This window comes from Nerophis ophidion, linkage group LG13, assembly GCF_033978795.1.
Source record: "Nerophis ophidion isolate RoL-2023_Sa linkage group LG13, RoL_Noph_v1.0, whole genome shotgun sequence".
NCBI lineage: Eukaryota > Metazoa > Chordata > Actinopteri > Syngnathiformes > Syngnathidae > Nerophis > Nerophis ophidion.
In genome coordinates, this window is record NC_084623.1 from 60515426 (window position 1) to 60540274 (window position 24849).

Consider the following 24849-nt stretch of genomic DNA (forward strand, 5'->3'; position numbering starts at 1 on the left):
CAATTGAAAAGTGCAGTTAGTCAGTAATAAGTCATGTGTTCATCAATAGACGTGTTAAGTCATGTGTTCATCAATAGATGTGTTAAGTCATGTGTTCATCAATAGACGTGTTAAGTCATGTGTTCATCAATAGACGTGTTAAGTCATGTGTTCATCAATAGATGTGTTAAGTCATGTGTTCATCAATAGACGTGTTAAGTCATGTGTTCATCAATAGACGTGTTAAGTCATGTGTTCATCAATAGATGTGTTAAGTCATGTGTTCATCAATAGATGTGTTAAGTCATGTGTTCATCAATAGATGTGTTAAGTCATGTGTTCATCAATAGACATGTTAAGTCATGTGTTCATCAATAGACATGTTAGTTTGAAGGTGTTTACCAGCTGCTGAGGGTGCAGGCAGACTGGTGTCTTTGCAAGGAGACTCCATCAGATCAATAACATCAGATGTTGCATTCGAGGAAGCTGGGACTTTGCAATGGCAGACACAGTCACACGTCTCCATCATCTTGGACCGCTTGTCATCGCTGCATCTTTTACTACAATCTTCTTCACTTCCTCCTTTTCCTCCTCCTCGCGTTTTATCTGCAGGTGAAACATCATGCAAATATCATCATGGAATTATAATGTAAATAATCATCATGTACATATCATCATGTAATTATAATGTAAATATCATCATGTAATTATAATGTAAATATCATCATGTAATTATAATGTAAATATCATCATGTACATATCATCATGTAATTATAATGTAAATATCATCATGTACATATCATCATGTAATTATAATGTAAATATCATCATGTAAATATTACATCAGCCTGGGCTGATAATCAATAAATCAATCAATACAAGACAATGAAGTTACAATACTTTGATCAATAGTTATGTCTGTTTGTTTTGTCTCCAAACAGGAAGAAGAGGGCTCACTCTCTACACTTTTCTTGAACAGTACAATTACTGAACACAGTGAGCCCTCTTGTCACTCCTTCACAATCTTTGTCCGGGTGGGCGGAGCTTACACACGCACACACACAACATCATGGCCTCCATACTTGCCACTGAGAAGTTCTGCTAAGTAACAAAGATGAGCAATAAACAAAATGAGATCACTAAGCCAAATGTCCAGTTGTGCTAATAATTTACCCTCAAAAGGGACGGGCAATATGAGCCCATCAACATGGACCAGCCAGGAAAAAAAGACAACCTGACCTGGTTTTTCCAACTGGGAGAAGATGAAGATGTTTGTTTTGGAACAGTCACAGGACAACAAGTTCGGTACTGGTACTTACCAAGACATGGTCAACAACTGGTACTGGTACTTACCAAGACATGGACAACAAATGGTACTGGTACTTACCAAGACATGGACAACAACTGGTACTGGTACTTACCAAGACATGGACAACAACTGGTACTGGTACTTACCAAGACATGGACAACAACTGGTACTGGTACTTACCAAGACATGGACAACAACTGGTACTGGTACTTACCAAGACATGGACAACAACTGGTACTGGTACTTACCAAGACATGGTCAACAACTGGTACTGGTACTTACCAAGACATGGACAACAACTGGTACTGGTACTTACCAAGACATGGACAACAAGTTCGGTACTGGTACTTACCAAGACATGGTCAACAACTGGTACTGGTACTTACCAAGACATGGACAACAAGTTCGGTACTGGTACTTACCAAGACATGGACAACAACTGGTACTGGTACTTACCAAGACATGGACAACAAGTTCGGTACTGGTACTTACCAAGACATGGTCAACAACTGGTACAGGTACTTACCAAGACATGGACAACAAGTTTGGTACTGGTACTTACCAAGACATGGACAACAACTGGTACTGGTACTTACCAAGACATGAACAACAACTGGTACTGGTACTTACCAAGACATGGTCAACAACTGGTACTGGTACTTACCAAGACATGGACAACAACTGGTACTGGTACTTACCAAGACATGGATAACAACTGGTACTGGTACTTACCAAGACATGGACAACAACTGGTACTGGTACTTACCAAGACATGGACAACAACTGGTACTGGTACTTACCAAGACATGGTCAACAACTGGTACTGGTACTTACCAAGACATGGACAACAACTGGTACTGGTACTTACCAAGACATGGACAACAAGTTCGGTACTGGTACTTACCAAGACATGGTCAACAACTGGTACAGGTACTTACCAAGACATGGACAACAAGTTTGGTACTGGTACTTACCAAGACATGGACAACAACTGGTACTGGTACTTACCAAGACATGGTCAACAACTGGTACTGGTACTTACCAAGACATGGTCAACAACTGGTACTGGTACTTACCAAGACATGGTCAACAACTGGTACTGGTACTTACCAAGACATGGTCAACAACTGGTACTGGTACTTACCAAGACATGGACAACAACTGGTACTGGTACTTACCAAGACATGGACAACAACTGGTACTGGTACTTACCAAGACATGGACAACAACTGGTACTGGTACTTACCAAGACATGAACAACAACTGGTACTGGTACTTACCAAGACATGGTCAACAACTGGTACTGGTACTTACCAAGACATGGACAACAACTGGTACTGGTACTTACCAAGACATGGATAACAACTGGTACTGGTACTTACCAAGACATGGACAACAACTGGTACTGGTACTTACCAAGACATGGACAACAACTGGTACTGGTACTTACCAAGACATGGTCAACAACTGGTACTGGTACTTACCAAGACATGGACAACAACTGGTACTGGTACTTACCAAGACATGGACAACAAGTTCGGTACTGGTACTTACCAAGACATGGTCAACAACTGGTACAGGTACTTACCAAGACATGGACAACAAGTTTGGTACTGGTACTTACCAAGACATGGACAACAACTGGTACTGGTACTTACCAAGACATGGTCAACAACTGGTACTGGTACTTACCAAGACATGGTCAACAACTGGTACTGGTACTTACCAAGACATGGTCAACAACTGGTACTGGTACTTACCAAGACATGGTCAACAACTGGTACTGGTACTTACCAAGACATGGACAACAACTGGTACTGGTACTTACCAAGACATGGACAACAACTGGTACTGGTACTTACCAAGACATGGACAACAACTGGTACTGGTACTTACCAAGACATGAACAACAACTGGTACTGGTACTTACCAAGACATGGTCAACAACTGGTACTGGTACTTACCAAGACATGGACAACAACTGGTACTGGTACTTACCAAGACATGGATAACAACTGGTACTGGTACTTACCAAGACATGGACAACAACTGGTACTGGTACTTACCAAGACATGGACAACAACTGGTACTGGTACTTACCAAGACATGGACAACAACTGGTACTTACCAAGACATGGACAACAACTGGTACTGGTACTTACCAAGACATGGTCAACAACTGGTACTGGTACTTACCAAGACATGAACAACAACTGGTACTGGTACTTACCAAGACATGGTCAACAACTGGTACTGGTACTTACCAAGACATGGACAACAACTGGTACTGGTACTTACCAAGACATGGATAACAACTGGTACTGGTACTTACCAAGACATGGACAACAACTGGTACTGGTACTTACCAAGACATGGACAACAACTGGTACTGGTACTTACCAAGACATGGACAACAACTGGTACTGGTACTTACCAAGACATGGACAACAACTGGTACTGGTACTTACCAAGACATGGACAACAACTGGTACTGGTACTTACCAAGACATGGACAACAACTGGTAGTGGTACTTACCAAGACATGGACAACAACTGGTACTGGTACTTACCAAGACATGGACAACAACTGGTACTGGTACTTACCAAGACATGGACAACAACTGGTACTGGTACTTACCGAGACATGGACGACAACTGGTACTGGTACTTACCAAGACATGGTCAACAACTGGTACTGGTACTTACCAAGACATGGACAACAACTGGTACTGGTACTTACCAAGACATGGACAACAACTGGTACTGGTACTTACCAAGACATGGACAACAACTGGTACTGGTACTTACCAAGACATGGTCAACAACTGGTACTGGTACTTACCAAGACATGGTCAACAACTGGTACTGGTACTTACCAAGACATGGACAACAACTGGTACTGGTACTTACCAAGACATGGACAACAACTGGTACTTACCAAGACATGGACAACAACTGGTACTGGTACTTACCAAGACATGGACAACAACTGGTACTGGTACTTACCAAGACATGGTCAACAACTGGTACTGGTACTTACCAAGACATGGTCAACAACTGGTACTGGTACTTACCAAGACATGGTCAACAACTGGTACTGGTACTTACCAAGACATGGTCAACAACTGGTACTGGTACTTACCAAGACATGGACAACAACTGGTACTGGTACTTACCAAGACATGGACAACAACTGGTACTGGTACTTACCAAGACATGGACAACAACTGGTACTGGTACTTACCAAGACATGGTCAACAAGTTTGGTACTGGTACTTACCAAGACATGGACAACAACTGGTACTGGTACTTACCAAGACATGGTCAACAACTGGTACTGGTACTTACCAAGACATGGTCAACAACTGGTACTGGTACTTACCAAGACATGGACAACAACTGGTACTGGTACTTACCAAGACATGGACAACAAGTTTGGTACTGGTACTTACCAAGACATGGACAACAACTGGTACTGGTACTTACCAAGACATGGACAACAACTGGTACTGGTACTTACCAAGACATGGACAACAACTGGTACTGGTACTTACCAAGCTGCGCTCGCTGCCATGCCAGTGCCGAACACAGCAGAGCCAAACTCTTGCCACTTCCTGTGGGACTCTCCAGTAAACAGTGCTGGCTGTTGTTCAAACCCCTTATGATCTGCAGGTGTGACACAAACTCATCTTCAATTCATGAAAGTCCTCAGACTGACTGACTGACTGGAACTTGACTGACCGGAACTGTCTTCATTTGTGCATATTTGATTTACATTTGCTTGCATGTCCTGATTACAATAACAAAAAAGTGTTCATGTGTTCACAAATATATTCTCGAATCCAGGTTAATACTGCCATACTTTTATTCTGAAGCTTACTTTGAGGTGAACAGGAAGTCACCGTGTGCAGGTTTAATACTGCCATACTTTTATTCTGAAGCTTACTTTGAGGTGAACAGGAAGTCACCGTGTGCAGGTTTAATACTGCCATACTTTTATTCTGAAGCTTACTTTGAGGTGAACAGGAAGTCACCGTGTGCAGCTTTTAGTTGCATTTGCTTTACTTGCATTTTGAGAAAGAGTCCCAGGCCAACACATGAATGAACCGTGGCCACTAATAGTTGCATTTCAAAAAGGTCCATTTTTACGCACGGACTTAAAAACGGTGAAGAAATATGAAATAATCCTGTTCAATCCAAATGAGATATTATTAATACTCAATTAAAGACATATATGAATAGTTTTACATGCACAGTTGAATAGTTAGTGAGAGAATGTAATAATAACAATAGTTAGTGTAATAATACGTAGGGGTGTAACGGTACGTGTATTTGTATTAAACTGTTTCGGTACGGGGATTTCGGTTCGGTTCGGAGGTGAACCGGACGAGTTTCCACACGGACATATTAGGTAGCGCACCGCAGGTTGTGTAAAGAATGCAGAGCGAGGCACAACAAAGGGCAGACTAGCAGCGACCGGGCTGGGACAACATGTAAAAGCCAGAGCTGGAAGACCCTCCTGCCTCGTCAACATCTCCCGTTTGGGAAGACTTTGGCTGCGCGCTGACTTGGAACTAAGAGGATACATACCTTGGCAGTAGCAATCAAAAATATGCACATTATATAGAGAAAGGTTTTGTTAAGAAACCATTCTGAGCCTTATTTTATTTAGTTTTTATTTTATACATGTTGACCACATAAACCCTGGCAAGGGACCCTGTGTGTATATCTATGTTATCTCATTGGTTATAAAATTGGTAAATAAATAACGAAAATATTTGTATTTTGTCGTTTTCTTACTGTACCGAAAATGAACCAAACCATGACCTCTAAACCGAGGGACGTACCGAACTGGAATTTTTGTGTACCGTTACACCCCTTATAATAACAATAGTTAGTGATAATAATAATAATAAAAGTTGCATACAGAGTTCATCATGGCCAGCTGGGAAGGATAAGAATAGTTAGTGATAATAATCCATCCATCCATCATCTTCCGCTTATCCGAGGTCGGGTCGCGGGGGCAACAGCCTAAGCAGGGAAGCCCAGACTTCCCTATCTCCAGCCACTTCGTCTAGCTCTTCCCGGGGGATCCCGAGGCGTTCCCAGGCCAGCCGGGAGACATAGTCTTTCCAACGTGTCCTGGGTCTTCCCCGTGGCCTCCTACAAGCTGGACGTGCCCTAAACACCTCCCTAGGGAGGCGTTCGGGTGGCATCCTGACCAGATGCCCGAACCACCTCATCTGGCTCCTCTCCATGTGGAGGAGCAGCGGCTTTACGTTGAGTTCCTCCCGGATGGCAGAGCTTCTCACCCTATCTCTAAGGGAGAGACCCGCCACCCAGCGGAGGAAACTCATTTGGGCCGCTTGTACCCGTGATCTTATCCTTTCGGTCATGACCCAAAGCTCATGACCATAGGTGAGGATGGGAACGTAGATCGACCGGTAAATTGAGAGCTTTGCCTTCCGGCTCAGCTCCTTCTTCACCACAACGGACCGGTAAAACGTCCGCATTACTGAAGACGCCGCACCGATCCGCCTGTCGATCTCACGATCCACTCTTCCCCCACTCGTGAACAAGACTCCTAGGTACTTGAACTCCTCCACTTGGGGCAGGGTCTCCTCCCCAACCCGGAGATGGCATTCCACCCTTTTCCGGGCGAGAACCATGGTCTCGGACTTGGAGGTGCTGATTCTCATTCCGGTCGCTTCACACTCGGCTGCGAACCGATCCAGTGAGAGCTGAAGATCCCGGCCAGATGAAGCCATCAGGACCACATCATCTGCAAAAAGCAGAGACCTAATCCTGCGGTCACCAAACCGGAACCCCTCAACGCCTTGACTGCGCCTAGAAATTCTGTCCATAAAAGTTATGAACAGAATGGGTGACAAAGGACAGCCTTGGTGGAGTCCAACCCTCACTGGAAACGTGTCCGACTTACTGCAAGCAATGCGGACCAAGTTCTGACACTGATCATACAGGGAGTGGACTATGTTCTGACACTGATCATACAGGGAGTGGACTATGTTCTGACACTGATCATACAGGGAGAGGACTATGTTCTGACACTGATCATACAGGGAGAGGACTATGTTCTGACACTGATCATACAGGGAGTGGACTATGTTCTGACACTGATCATACAGGGAGTGGACTATGTTCTGACACTGATCATACAGGGAGTGGACTATGTTCTGACACTGATCATACAGGGAGCGGACTATGTTCTGACACTGATCATACAGGGAGTGGACTATGTTCTGACACTGATCATACAGGGAGCGGACTATGTTCTGACACTGATCATACAGGGAGCGGACTATGTTCTGACACTGATCATACAGGGAGTGGACTATGTTCTGACACTGATCATACAGGGAGCGGACTATGTTCTGACACTGATCATACAGGGAGTGGACTATGTTCTGACACTGATCATACAGGGAGTGGACTATGTTCTGACACTGATCATACAGGGAGTGGACTATGTTCTGACACTGATCATACAGGGAGTGGACTATGTTCTGACACTGATCATACAGGGAGCGGACCGCCACAATAAGACATTCCGATACCCCATACTCTCTGAGCACTCCCCACAGGACTTCCCGAGGGACACGGTCGAATGCCTTCTCCAAGTCCACAAAGCACATGTAGACTGGTTGGGCAAACTCCCATGCACCCTCAAGAATAATAATAATAATAAAAGTTGCATACAGAGTTCATCATGGCCAGCTGGGAAGGATAAGAATAGTTAGTGTGATAATAATAATAATAATAATAATAAAAGTTGCATACAGAGTTCATCATGGCCAGCTGGGAAGGATAAGAATAGTTAGTGTGATAATAATAATAATAATAATAATAAAAGTTGCATACAGAGTTCATCATGGCCAGCTGGGAAGGATAAGAATAGTTAGTGTGATAATAATAATAATAATAATAATAAAAGTTGCATACAGAGTTCATCATGGCCAGCTGGGAAGGATAAGAATAGTTAGTGTGATAATAATAATAATAATAAAAGTTGCATACAGAGTTCATCATGGCCAGCTGGGAAGGATAAGAATAGTTAGTGTGATAATAATAATAATAAAAGTTACATACAGAGTTCATCATGGCCAGCTGGGAAGGATAAGAATAGTTAGTGTGATAATAATAATAATAATAAAAGTTACATACAGAGTTCATCATGGCCAGCTGGGAAGGATAAGAATAGTTAGTGTGATAATAATAATAATAATAAAAGTTACATACAGAGTTCATCATGGCCAGCTGGGAAGGATAAGAATAGTTAGTGTGATAATAATAATAATAATAAAAGTTGCATACAGAGTTCATCATGGCCAGCTGGGAAGGATAAGAATAGTTAGTGTGATAATAATAATAATAAAAGTTACATACAGAGTTCATCATGGCCAGCTGGGAAGGATAAGAATAGTTAGTGTGATAATAATAATAATAATAAAAGTTACATACAGAGTTCATCATGGCCAGCTGGGAAGGATAAGAATAGTTAGTGTGATAATAATAATAATAATAAAAGTTGCATACAGAGTTCATCATGGCCAGCTGGGAAGGATAAGAATAGTTAGTGTGATAATAATAATAATAAAAGTTACATACAGAGTTCATCATGGCCAGCTGGGAAGGATAAGCCTTGCAGGGGAATTGAACCTTCACTCCTCCAATAGTGTAGTCTACTGACGTCATCTTGTGAAGATTGTCCCGCGTGTTATTTCTCACGAAGGTGGGCGGCCAAGGAAGCTCGCACTGAGGTCGACAGTCGGAGAAGAAAAACAAGGCGGCCTGCAGAGAAAACTTGTGTTGAAAAACACAATCAGCGCCACTTTCATTTTCTTCTTCTTCTTCTTCTTCTCTGGACATCTACATCAGCGCTACGTGAGCGCCGTCTTTGGTGGTGAGGTGTACTGCAGTCGGCCCCAATGGTGCAGCTGCAGGCTTCTGGCAGCACTGTCTTCCCAATAATATTCTCATCTCATATTCTTTACTTCTTTTTGGATAGTTTTGCCTTTTGTCGAGCATTCTGGGCAAGTCCTTTTTGAAAGGTTGTTTTGAATAAATACATTTTATTGTTGAGGTGTGATTTGGATATTAAACTGTATACGTACATTATGTATTTATTACATGTGGAAAAAGTATATTATGTAAAGCAATATATACATTATGCAAGTACATAACACAACTCAAATACTCATGTTGTTCTTTCATGCAATTTAAAAAATATATTTTCATTTCCGTTCGTCCTGAAAAACAATGACATTTTTCAATCATATTACTTACTATGGATTGAGTAAAAAAATAATGAGAATTCTTATTTCATCAACTCTTTGATATCATTCATGTATTATGAACACAACAAATCTATTAGTGTTGTTTCATTTTAAAGGATCAGAGAGATAGAAAAAAGAAACACGAATGTGGATATTGGGCTAGTTGTGTTGAAATGTAGAGTTGCAGATGTCAAGTGGAATGGATGTTCTCCTAGTCCGCAATATTGCCATCAAAAGTAGGGGAAATGGCAGCAAAAAATATAATCAAGTTCAAATTAAAGCACCGATGAGTAGATGTGGCGGGATTATCTTCTGCATTTGACCCATCACCCCCTGGGAGGTGAGGGGAGCAGTGAGCGGCAGTGGTGGCCGCGCCCAGGAATATTTTTTGGGTGATTGAACCCCCAATTCCAACGCTAACAATACAAGCAGCGGTTTTAGCCTAGTATTTACTCATCTAGGTTTGTAACACGACTCTACAAATGTGGATTATTCTATTTACAATGATCATAATCCTTTCTAGATGTATGTTTCCCACAGCCCTGCGATGAGGTGGCGACTTGTCCAGGGTGTACCCCGCCTTCCGCCCGATTGTAGCTGAGATAGGTGCCAGCGCCCCCCGCGACCCCAAAACGGAATAAGCGGTAGGAAATGGATGGATGGATGTATGTTTCCCACATATTCTTACTACCCCTGCCCAGACCGCTAGATGGGGCTAAAAGTTTACATCAATTGCAAAGACGAAGAAGAGGAGGAGGAGGCGGAAGTAGAGGAAGACAAGAAGAAGAAGAAGAAGTCGACTCGAAGATGGAGAAAAGAATCATTTAGTTATTTATCTTCTTATTTACTTATTTGTCTTCTTCTTTACTTATTCGTCTTCTTCTTTACTTATTTGTTTTCTTATTTACTTATTAGTCTTCTTGTTTGTTAGTTAAAGTGTTGCGCCAGCAGACAGCAAAACAAGTTTAGTGCAACAATCAAAGGTATGTTTTCTTTTCTTTTCACCTCCTTCTAATGAAGCTTTTTGCCTAAACATCTTTCATTTGTGCTCATAAGCTCTTCTATATTCTACTTCTATGTAGTCCGCCCAATAAACATTTGTATTGCTAAGGTGTCAACTCGTGGAGGTTAAAGATGAAGGAGACGTTTGTCCAAACATCAACATTACTCTTGCACAAACGGGAGGAATAAAAAACACAATTAGAGTCCAACAAAGATGTGAGCATCATCACAATGTATTCATATCCAGGCAGAACATGTATTCATGTATTCATATCTAGGCAGAACATGTATTCATGTATTCATATCTAGGCAGAACATGTATTCATATCTAGGCAGAACATGTATTCATGTATTCATATCCAGGCAGAACATGTATTCATATCTAGGCAGAACATGTATTCATATCTAGGCAGAACATGTATTCATGTATTCATATCCAGGCAGAACATGTATTCATGTATTCATATCTAGGCAGAGCATGTATTCATGTATTCATCTCTAGGCAAAGCATGTATTCATGTATTCATATCAAGGCAGAACATGCATTCATGTAATTATATCAATATCAAGGGAGAGCATGTATTCATGTATTCATATCAATAGCTAGGTAGATCAGTCACTTTTCACAAAAGAAAGTCAAGGCTAGATAAATAAATAAAGATATAAGTGAGTGAGTAAATTTGTGAGGATGATGTCGTGCATGTGGAAGATGTCATCTTGTGTACTAAATGTTCTAAAAATGATGCAAGAAGTTTAACTTTAAAATGTTTCACATGTCAAACACACACTTATGGAAGAAACACACACACATATGTATACACGCACACACACTTATACACACGCAAACACGTACACACACATATATCCATGTACACGTACACACACACGTATATACACGTACACACACACACGTATATGCACGTACACACACACACGGATATACACGTACACACACACACACACATATATACACGTACACAAATTCACGTACACACATGCACTTACACATTTACATGTACACACACACATATTTACACCTACACACAGATCTATGTAATAATATAACATGATGTGTCTAATGTTATATATACATGGTTGTGATGATACATGTTATAAAAGAAATGTGCATACACTAATAAAACAGTCCATTAGAAATGAATGGAGAAGAAGCAGTGTTGGTTTAGAGCTGGTCTATGTTGCCCTCTTTTGATTGATTGATTGAAACTTTTATTAGTAGATTGCACAGTACAGTACATATTCCGTACAATTGACCACTAAATGGTAACACCCCAATAAGTTTTTCAATTTGTTGAAGTCGGGGTCCACGTAAATCAATGCATTCCTCTGGTGGTAGGACAGGGTGACTACGGTGTAAGCAGAAGTATGTGGTGGCCATTGGAAGGGCGAAGGATAAGGTCTTGCAGGAACATTGTTGCATTTAACACACTTTAACATGAATAACTGTGCTATACTTGCGTTGCAGTCACACCATGATGTTACACCATCAAACATGAGCCAGTATTAGCAGAAAATGCCACAAACAGGAAATGACGTCCCAGACCAGATCGCCAAAATAAAAACAGAGGAAAGCTAACATCTTAAAAGTGAAAGAAAACTAATAGACTATGAGAAGGAGCTCCATGTCTCCATCTTGGACTAGTCAGATGTGATCCAACACAACAATAATCTGACTTGTGTCTGGTCCTCAGAGCCAGGCGCCATGGAGCAGGAAGTCCATGTCTGGTGACCACAGAGATGGCTCAGGAGAGAATTTCTACCTTCTGCTTCCCCGTCAGTCACTCTGAGTGGTAGCCAGCATGCTAGGAAAGGTGAAACACAACTTCCTGCTGGTATGTCTGCTCATGAGTTCAGTCACGGTCTTCTACCTGGGCCACCACGCCATGGAGTGCCACCAACAGCAGGGGGAGGAGTCAGGGGGCGGGTCCAGGGCCCACAATGTGAGTGCCTACAACAAAGACATGCCGCTCATCTTCATCGGGGGATTCCCCCGCAGTGGCACCACGCTGATGAGAGCCATGCTGGACGCCCACCCAGAGGTGCGTTGTGGTGAGGAGACTCGTGTCATCCCACGTCTTCTGGCCATGAAGCAGATGTGGAGCCGCTCAGGAAAGGAGAAGATGCGTCTGGACGAGGCCGGCGTGACGGACGAGGTGCTGGACGCCGCCATGCAGGCCTTCCTGCTGGAAGTCATCGTCAAACATGGCGAGCCCGCCAACTTCCTGTGTAACAAGGACCCCTTCGCCCTCAAGTCTCTGTCCTACCTGGCCAAGATCTTCCCCCGCGCCAAGTTTGTGCTGATGATCCGCGATGGCCGCGCTTCAGTGCACTCGATGATTTCCCGCAAGGTGACCATCGCCGGGTTTGATCTCGGAAGCTTCCGGGACTGCCTGACCAAGTGGAACCGTGCTGTGGAGAGCATGTACACTCAGTGCCTGGAGCTACCTGACAGGTGTCTGCCCGTCAGGTACGAACAACTGGTTCTCCACCCGGGAACCTGGATGACAACACTTCTAACCTTCCTCCACATTCCTTGGAGTGACGCCGTGCTCCACCACGAGGAGCTCATCGGCAAGGCAGGAGGAGTTTCACTCTCCAAGTCAGTCACACCCTCAACACAGCTTTGTGTTGGCATACTCTTTGTCCATCCATCCATCATTCCATCCATCATTCCATCCATGCATCATTCCACCCATCATTCCATCCCTACGTCATTCCATCCATCTATGCATCCATCCATCTATCCATCATTCCATCCATCCACCATTCATTCCATCTATCCATCCATGCATCATTCCATCTATGCATCCATCATTCCATCCATCCATCAGTCCATCCGCCATTCATTCCATCTATCCATCCATGCATCCATCATTCATCCATCCATCCATCATTCCATCCATCCACCATTCATTCCATCTATCCATCCATCCATCATTCCATCCATGCATCCATCATTCCATCCATCCATCATTTCATCCAGCCATCCATCATTCCATCCATCCATCCATCCATCCATCATTCCATCCATCCATCCATCCATCCATCCATCATTCCATCCATCCATCCATCCATCATTCCATCCATACATAACTCCATCCATCCATCATTCCATCCATCCATCCATCCATCATTCCATCCATCCATCCATCCATCATTCCATCCATACAGCCATCATTCCATCCATCCACCAATCACACTTTTCTTTTCTATCTTACCGCTGGCCCTCACTATACTCGCTGAGTATACTTGTCATACTCACTGAGTATACTCACTGGGTATACTCTTTGAGTATACTCACTATACTCATTGAGTATACTCATTATACTTACAGAGTGTACACATTGTACTCAAGAAATATACTCACCATACTCGCGGAGTATACACACTAAGTATACTCACTATACTCACTGAGTATGCTCACATCTTCGCGGAGTATATTTGCTTTACTAAGTTACTATACTCACCATATTCACGGAACATGTTCGCTATACTCATCGGGTATGCTCACTGAGCATACTCACCATTCGTGCTGAGTATACTCACTTTACTCACTATAAACACGCAGTATTCTCATCATACTCATTGAATGTACTCACTGAGTATACTCACCATACTCACACAGTATACTCAATACTCATGCAGTATACTCACCATATTCACAGAATATTCTCACTGTACTCACTGAGTATACTCACACAGTATACTCACAATACTCATACAGTATACTCACTACACGCAGAGTATACTCACTATACTTGCTGAGTATACTCACTGTACTCAGTATACACACTGAGTATACTCATGCCTAATGATGTTTCTAATGGGATGGTCAAAGATTTCCCCCCTCCTTTCCTACTTGGGTGACGGTCAATATCTGGTGTCATTGGTCACCATGGAAACATCTGCTGTGAGGAACAATTGAAGGTGTTTCATAAGAGCTTCACCTTCTTGCAGGGTGGAGAGGTCCACAGATCAGGTGGTTAAACCCGTCAACATGGAGGCTTTGTCCAAATGGGTGGGCAAGATCCCAGCTGATGTGGTGAAGGACATGGCCACCATTGCTCCCATGTTGTCCAGATTGGGCTATGACCCCCAAGCCAACCCCCCCCACTATGGCAGCCCCGACCCCGAAGTTCTGGACAACACCAGGAAGGTCTGTACAAACGTTTGCTGTTGCAGCATGAATGTCTTCATAATTATTCAACTTTCAACAATGACTAGCTACTAGTCTCAAACAAACATCACTATAGTTACTACTAGTCTTGCACAATAATGACTGGTTTCTAGTCTTGAACAAAAATGGCCAGGTATTAGTCTTAAACATTATTAGTTACCACTAGTCTTGAACAACAATGGCCAGGTACTAGTCTTAAACAAACATCACTATTTACTACCATCCACCCATCCGTTCTCTACCGCTTGTTCTGTTACTACTAGTTTTGAACAACAATGGCCAGGTATTAGTCTTAAACAAACATTATTAGTTACCACTAGTCTTGAACAACAATAACAAGGTACTAGTCTTAAACAAACATCACTATTTACTACCATCCACCCATCCGTTCTCTACCGCCTGTCCCGTTACTACTAGCCTTGAACAATAATGACCAGGTTCAGGTCTTAAACGACCATCACTTGTTACTACTAGTCTTTGACAACAATGGCCAGGTACTAGTCTTAAACAAATATCACCAGTTACTACTAGTCTTGAACAACAATGACTGTTTTTGTAGTCTTGAACAACAATGACCAGGTACTAGTTTTAAAACAAACATCACTACTGTTGAACAGCCATGACCAGTTGCTAGTCTCGGACAACCATCACTAGTAGTTGCTGGTCTTGAACAGCCATGACTAGTTGCTAGTCTTGACCAACCATGACCATGTACTAGTCTTGAACAGCCATGACTAGTTGCTAGTCTTGAACAACCATGACTAGTTACTAGAGTTGAACAACCATGACTAGTTGCCATTCTTGAACAATCATGACCAGTTACATAGCATGACCAAGGAGAGACTACTACTGCTGCACCTGTCCGAGTCTACTCCTGTGCTATTTCTCCAATAACAAGATTTCTGTTTTGACTGCAAGAAATATGCTAGTGCTTTTAAAATGAGGGCAAAATGCACCATCTGAGCTAACTGGACTAAAGTTAGTCTTTTCGTTTGCCCATGTAGATCCAGCGGTCTGCAGAAAATGTCCATCCCAGCTAAGACCGGCAAGATTTACATCTTTTCAATGTACAGGTATGGAACAACAATGACCAGTTACTAGTCTTGAACAACCATGACCAGTTACTAGCCTTGTACAACCATGACCAGTTACTAGTCTTGTACAACCGTGACCAATTACTAGTCTTGAACAACCATGACCAGTTACTTATTTGAAACAATGCCCACTTACTAATCTTGAAACCACAATGACAAGTTACCAGTCTTGAACAAGCATGACCAGTTACTAGTCTTGAACAACCGTGACCAGTTTCTAGTTTTGTACAAGCGTGACCAGTTAGGACTCTCGAACAACAATGACCAGTTACTAGTCTTGTACAACCATGACCAGTTACTAGTCTTTAACAACCATGACCTGTTACTAGTCTTGAACAACAATGACCAATTACTTGTCTTTAACAACCATGACCAGTTACTAGTCTTTAACAACCATGACCTGTTACTAGTCTTGAACAACAATGACCAATTACTTGTCTTTAACAACCATGACCAGTTACTAGTCTTTAACAACCATGACCAGTTACTAGTCTTTAACAACCATGACCTGTTACTAGTCTTGAACAACAATGACCAATTACTTGTCTTTAACAACCATGACCAGTTACTAGTCTTTAACAACCATGACCTGTTACTAGTCTTGAACAACAATGACCAATTACTTGTCTTTAACAACCATGACCAGTTACTAGTCTTTAACAACCATGACCTGTTACTAGTCTTGAACAACAATGACCAATTACTTGTCTTTAACAACCATGACCAGTTACTAGTCTTTAACAACCATGACAGTTACTATTATTGTACAACCATGACCTGTTACTAGTTTTGAACAACAATGACCAGTTACTAATTTTAACAACAGTGACCAGTTACTAGTCTCGAACAACGATTTGAGCAGGTACTAGTCTTGAACAACAATATGAGCAAGTACTAGTCTTGAACAACAATATGAACAGGTACTAGTCTTGAACAACAATATGAACAGGTACTAGTCTTGAACAACAATATGAGCAAGTACTAGTCTTGAACAACAATATGAACAGGTACTAGTCTTGAACAACAATATGAACAGGTACTAGTCTTGAACAACAATATGAACAGGTACTAGTCTTGAACAGCAACATGACTAAGTGTTTTCACTCCTTTGCTTCAGGAAAGAACCATATCCTGGTCATCTTCTTATGAAATATTCTTCAATCTGGGTTTGATTCAACATGAACTCACTCGTGTTCTTCAATATAACGTCTGCTCTACGGGAGGGAGTCATAATCAATACTCTATAATTCTACCAATTAGAACCAGAGCATAAATGAGTCATCCTTTCATAGTCACTGTACTAGCGATGGTGGTAATACAAATATTGTTTATTTTTCAGAATACACATATGTTTTTTAACAATGGGAACATGTTGACTTTGGAATGAAAGCACACTTTATTGACCTGCATGAAACGTTTACAATGTGTAGTATTGGTATTCTATCATAAAACATGTTGCAGTACTGTGATATATGTTACAATATGTAGTATTGGGTATTCCATCATAAAACGCATTACAGTACTGTGATATATGTCACAATATGTAGTACTGGGTATTCCATCATAAAACGCATTACAGTACTGTGATTTATGTAACATCTGCTATGTTTGAATGGACATCTTCTCATGCTGGCACACATTCATGACTAGATTGTCTTTTATTGACTCTGATTTACATTTTGCCAATAAACCAAAAGGTAAAAAGTGTTGAACGTGTTGTTGTTCACTTACAAACTGCTGGGAACATGAATCCTGCGTAAAGAAGCAATGCTTGACAAAATGTAAACATGAAGGACAGGAAGCGATGGGATTAAAGTCGGTGCTTCTAAAGACTGAAGGTTTCCTGTAGTTTCAGTTTGTTACATCACACATAATCAATACAAATGTCAATTTAGCCTGAAATAAAATAGGATTGCACTATAAACAGCTTGCTTGTTTCATATCAAGTTTCACATTTTAGTCTGAGTCAGAGGACCATGTTTTTGAGGACAAGAACTGAAGAAGAACTACCAGACGACAAAGAGAAGATTCTTCTGTAAAGCGGAGACATACTGTATATATAATTCAAATATTTAGATGAGATTTAATTGAATCAATGGAGATTAGTGGGTATTACAAATATTTTATTCAATATTTAGATGAGATTTAATTGAATCAATGGAGATTAGTGGGTATTTCAAATATTTTATTCAATATTTAGATGAGATTTAATTGAATCAATGGAGATTAGTGGGTATTACAAATATTTGATTCGATTAGACTCAATCAATGAAAAGTTTATCTGTTTAGTCCCCAATCACAAACCACAACGACATCCCCTGATCTGAACCCACATCTGGTCCAAGATGCAAATGATGTTAAAAAGTTGAAACCTTGGGAAGGGGATGTGAGATTAAATGATAAATGGGTTGTACTTGTATAGCGCTTTTCTACCTTCAAGTTACTCAAAGCGCTTTGACACTACTTCCACATTCACACACACATTCACACACTGATGGAGGGAGCTGCCATGCAAGGCGCCAACCAGGACCCATCAGGAGCAAGGGTGAAGTGTCTTGCTCAGGACACAACGGACGTGACGAAGTTGGTACTAGGTGGGAATTGAACCAGGGACCCTCGGGTTGTGCACGGCCACTCTCCCACTGCGCCACGCCGTCCCTATGAGTCCCTCGAGGCTCTGGATGTTTCCTGGCTCTCTTGGTTGACACGTCTTTGCAACCTTCCATCTGGAACACAACCTCTGATTGACAGACTTGGTCATGATCCCCCTTTAAGAAGGAGGACCAGAGTGTGTCCAAACAACGAGGATCACAGTCTCAGCCTCCTTGGAAGATCTTCCTAGGAGTCCTGGAGACAGCGTCAGATTGTCAAACCTCAGATCAAGGAGAAGCACTTAAATTCTTGTCCAGGCTGTGGTCAGCGGACCAATCCTGCAGACTTGGAAGGTCACTGCTCCCGGGGACTCGAAAACATCGTCGTTTAAGGAGAAATGTGAAATAAAGGACGAGTGAAACGAAGGTAAATCATATCAAATGATTTCTTTGATACATCCTGTAAAAATGACCAAATATTGTTGTTTTATTTACATGGTTTACATCCAAGAGGAAATGTACTGGACCACTCCTCCTGCTCCTCTGTCATTAGCCTGGTTTGTGGAAACGACTGGAAGTGAGAAACATTCACCACTCAGAGCTGGAGATGGTTCATAAGGTTCTATCATGTCAGCAGGAGACCACTCCCTGAGGTTCTGAAAGATCTAGATGGTTCATAAGGTTCTATCATGTCAGCAGGAGACCACTCCCTGAGGTTCTGAAAGATCTAGATGGTTCATAAGGTTCTATCATGTCAGCAGGAGACCACTCCCTGAGGTTCTGAAAGATTTAGATGGTTCATATGGTTCTATCATGTCAGCAGGAGACCACTCCCTGAGGTTCTGAAAGATTTAGATGGTTCATATGGTTCTATCATGTCAGCAGGAGACCACTCCCTAAGGTTCTGAAAGATCTAGATGGTTCATATGGTTCTATCATGTCAGCAGGAGACCACTCCCTGAGGTTCTGAAAGATCTAGATGGTTCATATGGTTCAAACATGTCAGCAGGAGACCACACCCTGAGGTTCTGAAAGATCTAGATGGTTCATATGGTTCTAACCTGTCAACAGGAAACCACTCCCTGAAGTTCTCAGAGCTGAGATGGTTTATATGGTTCTAACATGTCAGCAGGAGACCACTCCTTGAGGTTCTTGGAGCTGAGATGGTTCATATGGTTCTAACATGTCAGCAGGAGACCACTCCTTGAGGTTCTTGGAGCTGAGATGGTTCATATGGTTCTAACATGTCAGCAGGAGACCACTCCCTGAAGTTCTCAGAGCTGAGATGGTTTATAGGGTTCTAACATGTCAGCAGGAGACCACTCCCTGAGGTTCTCAGAGCTGAGATGGTTTATATGGTTCTAACATGTCAGCAGGAGACCACTCCCTGAGGTTCTCAGAGCTGAGATGGTTTATATGGTTCTAACATGTCAGCAGGAGACCACATCCTGAGCTTCTCAGAGCTGAGATGGTTTATATGGTTCTAACATGTCAGCAGGAGACCACTCCCTGAGGTTCTCAGAGCTGAGATGGTTCTTATGGTTTCTAACATGTCAGCAGGAGACCACTCCCTGAGGTTCTCAGAGCTGAGATGATTCACATGGTTCCAACATGTCAGCAGGAGACCACTCCTTGAGGTTCTCAGAGCTGAGATGGTTCTTATGGTTTCCAACATGTCAGCAGGAGACCACTCCTTGAAGTTCTCAGAGCTGAGATGGTCTATATGGTTCTAACATGTCAGCAGGAGACCACTCCTTGAGGTTCTCAGAGCTGAGATGGTTCTTATGGTTTCTAACATGTCAGCAGGAGACCACTCCCTGAGGTTCTCAGAGCTGAGATGGTTCTTATGGTTTCTAACATGTCAGCAGGAGACCACTCCCTGAGGTTCTCAGAGCTGCGATGATTCATATGGTTCTAACACGTCAGAGATGTACTTTGCAGAAGACCATGAGAAGACTTGTACACAAGGAGAGATGTTTTAAAGTCTTTTCTCAGAACAACCTGTACTAATATGATCGTGTTTCCTGCTTGTAGTCAGGCAGAGGTTTCTGGGGTTTTTTACCGCCGTCACCGGCATTTGAGTGACAGACATGTTGGCCAATCAGAAGTATTGAGCCTCACGTTTCTTCGTCTCCCGCTTTAAAGAGTCAGAAAGAGAAAGAGGTCTCACTCTGTGCATCGCTCTGGACACCTGAGTGCCTTCATTGAACAGAATTAACCGAACACAGTGAGCCCTCTTTTCAGTAATTCCTGTGGGCGGAGAGCGACTCAGTGGGACCCCACTCACAAGAACCAGAAAGACAAACAGAAAGCCTCGCCAGTGAGACGTTCCGCAAAAATTAAAAGGCAAAAATATGAGGACAAAACCAAATGTCCCGTTGTGGGAATATGTCAGCTTCAAATGGGACGGGCAATATGAGCCCATCAACACGGACACCAAAGCAACGTCCGACACAGTTTTCCCAACAGGGAAACTTTCATTTTAAGATGGTCAGTATTTATTGAAGTTACATTTTTGCTTACAGAAATGAGTCCATTTTATTTTTTGGTTTCTTTATTCATTTAGAACAACACAGTTATTTACCTTCCAAAGACAGCACAATGCTAAACAATAATGAGAAATAAAAGTATAAATCCTTTTAAACAGTCACTTGCATTATTATTATGTATTATTTCTTCAGTTTAAGAACATGATGTAGACAAAAGGTCTGAGTCTGTCTGCAAAAAGACAAATAGTGAAAGTCAATGATTGTTGTAATGTGTGTCACTTTGAGACTGCATTATGTCCACTGACAGTCTCTAAGTAACCTGTCTTCTTCACTCCTGTGCATGCGTATGTATGTACATAAGTATGTACGTATGTACGTATGTACGTACGTACGTATGTTCGTACGTATGTACATATGTACATAGGTATGTACATATGTACGTATGTATGTATGTATGTATGTGTGTGTGTAGTGAGTGAGTCAGTTGTAGAAGCCCCTCCAGTACCAACAGGTACAGTTGAGGCCAGCAGCAATGAGCAGGATGACGAGTAGAGTGACGAGCAGTCCCACAGCCAGGATGGTGGCGCTCACAGCCCACACGTACGTTTTCTTGGACAAGTCGATCAAAGGCGACTTGAGAGCCAAGCGAGCTCTGCTTGCTCGCTGGCTATCCTGAGGTGGGTAACGAGACAAGTTGATGCTCTCCATGGCCAGCGAGCGCACTAAACACGCTCGATGATGACTCAGTCGATCAAAGGTGTGTCGGCCATGATAGGAGCCCATCCCGCTCTGACCTACACACAAATATTACATAGCAATCATCTACAACACTATTATTATATAGCAATCATCTACAACACAAATATTACATAGCAATCATCTACAACACAAATATTACATAGCAATCATCTACAACACTATTATTATATAGCAATCATCTACAACACAAATATTACATAGCAATCATCTACAACACAAATATTACATAGCAATCATCTACAACACTATTATTATATAGCAATCATCTACAACACAAATATTACATAGCAATCATCTACAACACAAATATTACATAGCAATCATCTACAACACTATTATTATATAGCAATCATCTACAACACTATTATTACATAGCAATCATCTACAACACAAATATTACATAGCAATCATCTACAACACTATTATTATATAGCAATCATCTACAACACTATTATTACATAGCAATCATCTACAACACAAATATTACATAGCAATCATCTACAACACTATTATTATATATCGATCTACAACATAAATATTATATATCAATGATCTGCAACATATATATTACATATCAATCATCTAAAACACAAATATATATCAATCATGTACAATGGTGTGTACATACATTAGTGTGTACATAGGTGTGTAGTGTCTACATCTCAGCAACACTCCCAAAGGGCAAAGAGTTGAGTGTGGGGCGGCATAGCTTGGTTGGTAGAGTGGCCGTGCCAGCAACTTGAGGGTTGCAGGTTCGATTCCCGCTTGTGCCATCCTAGTTACTGCCGTTGTGTCCTTGGGCAAGACACTTGACCCACCTGCTCCCAGTGCCACCCACACTGCTTTAAATGTAACTTTGATATTGGGTGTCACTATGTAAAGCGCTTTGAGTCACTTGAGAAAAGCGCTATATAAATATAATTCACAAATAAATATAATTCACTTGAGAAAAAGCGCTATATAAATATAATTCACAATTAAATAAATATAATTCACTTGAGAAAAAGCGCTATATAAATATAATTCACAATTAAATAGAATTCACTTGAGAAAAAGCGCTATATAAATATAATTGACTTCCCTTCACTACATAGAGTAGTGTGTAATGTGTACATAGTGTACATAGTGTACATACCAACACCCCCAAAGGGCAGAGAGTTGAGTGTGTAGTGCATCATGACATCATTCACTGTCACTCCTCCACTTGTTGTCTCTTCAATCATCTTCTTGATGGTCTGAAACACAATATTATATCTTCTTCTTAAATTATCCAACACAATATTATATCTTCTTCCTAAATCATCCAACACAATATTATATCTTCTTCTTAAATCATCCAACACAATATTATATCTTCTTCTTAAATCATCCAACACAATATTATATCTTCTTCTTAAATCATCCAACACAATGTTGTTTATTCTTCTTAAATCATCCAAAAGAATATTATACTATATAATATCTTCTTCCTAAATGTTTATTGGTTGAATATTTGTTACTGAATTTCTTTCCGGATGAGGAAATCAACCCTCAGTAAACCAGAAGTTGTCAGAAATCATATATAATTGTGTCTGGTAGATGGTGTATATACTGTATGTATGTGCATATGTATGTATGTGTTTATGTATGTACATATGTATGCATGATGAATATCAAACCCAGCATTTATGTATGTACATATGTATGCATGATGAATATCAAACACAGCATTTATGTATGTACATATGTATGCATGATGAATATCAAACACAGCATTTATGTATGTACATATGTATGCATGATGAATATCAAACCCAGCATTGAGTCACACAACAAAAAGATTGTGAGCACTCGCAGACAAGCAATCTCTAACTCCACAGAAAGCTGCAATTGCAGACAAAGGCTCAACTGCACCACTCAATGGAAACTATTTAATAAAAAACAGTAGTTTACCGAGCCAGCGTCACCACCCGCAAGGACAAGTCAAACACAGAGACTTACTTTGGACTCCGAAAACACCTTTAAAAGCCCTTAGAACAATCACACAGCATCATTCTGTAGGCCCCAACTCAAGAACTCTACAGAGCTCAGCAAATACATATGGACTCTGAAGGACAATAACATTGACCACACCATTACACGGTGAATTGTGGCATCTAGATCACCATACAACAGTGCAGCTAACACATCTCACCTGTGCCTGAGAGAAAAGATGTTTATGATGTACCACACCAGCATGTTTACTATATACCACCCCAACATGTTTACTATATACCACCTCAACATGTTTATGATATACCACCCCAGCATGTTTACTATATACCACCCCAACATGTTTACTGTATACCACCCCAACATGTTTATGATATACCACCCCAGCATGTTTACTGTATACCACCCCAGCATGTTTACTATATACCACCCCAACATGTTTACTATATACCACCCCAACATGTTTATGATATACCACCCCAGCATGTTTACTGTATACCACCCCAGCATGTTTACTATATACCACCCCAGCATGTTTATGATATACCGCCCCAGCATGTTTACGATATACCACCCCAGCATGTTTATGATATACCACCCCAGCATGTTTCTGATATACCACCCCAGCATGTTTATGATATACCACCCCAGCATGTTTATGATATACCACCCCAGCATGTTTATGATATACCACTCCAGCATGTTTATGATATACCACCCCAGCATGTTTATGATATACCATCCCAGCATGTTTATGATATACCACCCCAGCATGTTTACTATATACCACCCCAACATGTTTATGATATACCACCCCAGCATGTTTATGATATACCACCCCAGCATGTTTATGATATACCACCCCAGCATGTTTATGATATACCACCCCAGCATGTTTATGATATACCACTCCAGCATGTTTATGATATACCACCCCAGCATGTTTATGATATACCACCCCAGCATGTTTACTATATACCACCCCAACATGTTTATGATATACAACCCCAGCATGTTTATGATATACCACCCCAGCATGTTTACTATATACCACCCCAACATGTTTATGATATACCACCCCAGCATGTTTATGATATACCACCCCAGCATGTTTATGATATACCACCCCAGCATGTTTATGATATACCACCCCAGCATGTTTACTA

The 24849-nt window shown here is 41.4% G+C and overlaps 2 protein-coding genes and 1 pseudogene across 2 annotated transcripts in view; 1 reads left to right on the forward strand and 2 right to left on the reverse strand.

Annotated features, from left to right (window-relative positions):
* The window catches only part of LOC133564822 (Fanconi anemia group J protein homolog), a 54926-nt pseudogene extending 45739 nt beyond the window's left edge, over positions 1 to 9187 (reverse strand).
* A 1133-nt stretch (positions 9188 to 10320) lies between these two features.
* On the forward strand, positions 10321 to 17710 carry tpst1 (tyrosylprotein sulfotransferase 1). Its single transcript, XM_061919328.1, has 5 exons — positions 10321 to 10565; positions 12294 to 13201; positions 14560 to 14758; positions 15784 to 15852; positions 16991 to 17710. Exons 2-4 carry the CDS (start codon positions 12402 to 12404, stop codon positions 15817 to 15819), a joined length of 1035 nt encoding a protein of 344 aa, XP_061775312.1. The 5' UTR covers positions 10321 to 10565; positions 12294 to 12401; the 3' UTR covers positions 15820 to 15852; positions 16991 to 17710.
* A 3290-nt stretch (positions 17711 to 21000) lies between these two features.
* Positions 21001 to 24849, reverse strand: part of LOC133564825 (aldehyde dehydrogenase, dimeric NADP-preferring-like) — a 19400-nt gene continuing 15551 nt past the window's right edge. The window contains exons 9-10 of the mRNA XM_061919329.1: positions 22848 to 22947; positions 21001 to 21747 (exon numbers count right to left, since the gene is read on the reverse strand). Of these exons, the coding sequence (XP_061775313.1) occupies positions 21434 to 21747; positions 22848 to 22947 (414 nt within the window). The 3' untranslated portion in view covers positions 21001 to 21433. The remainder of the gene's footprint in view (positions 21748 to 22847; positions 22948 to 24849) is intronic.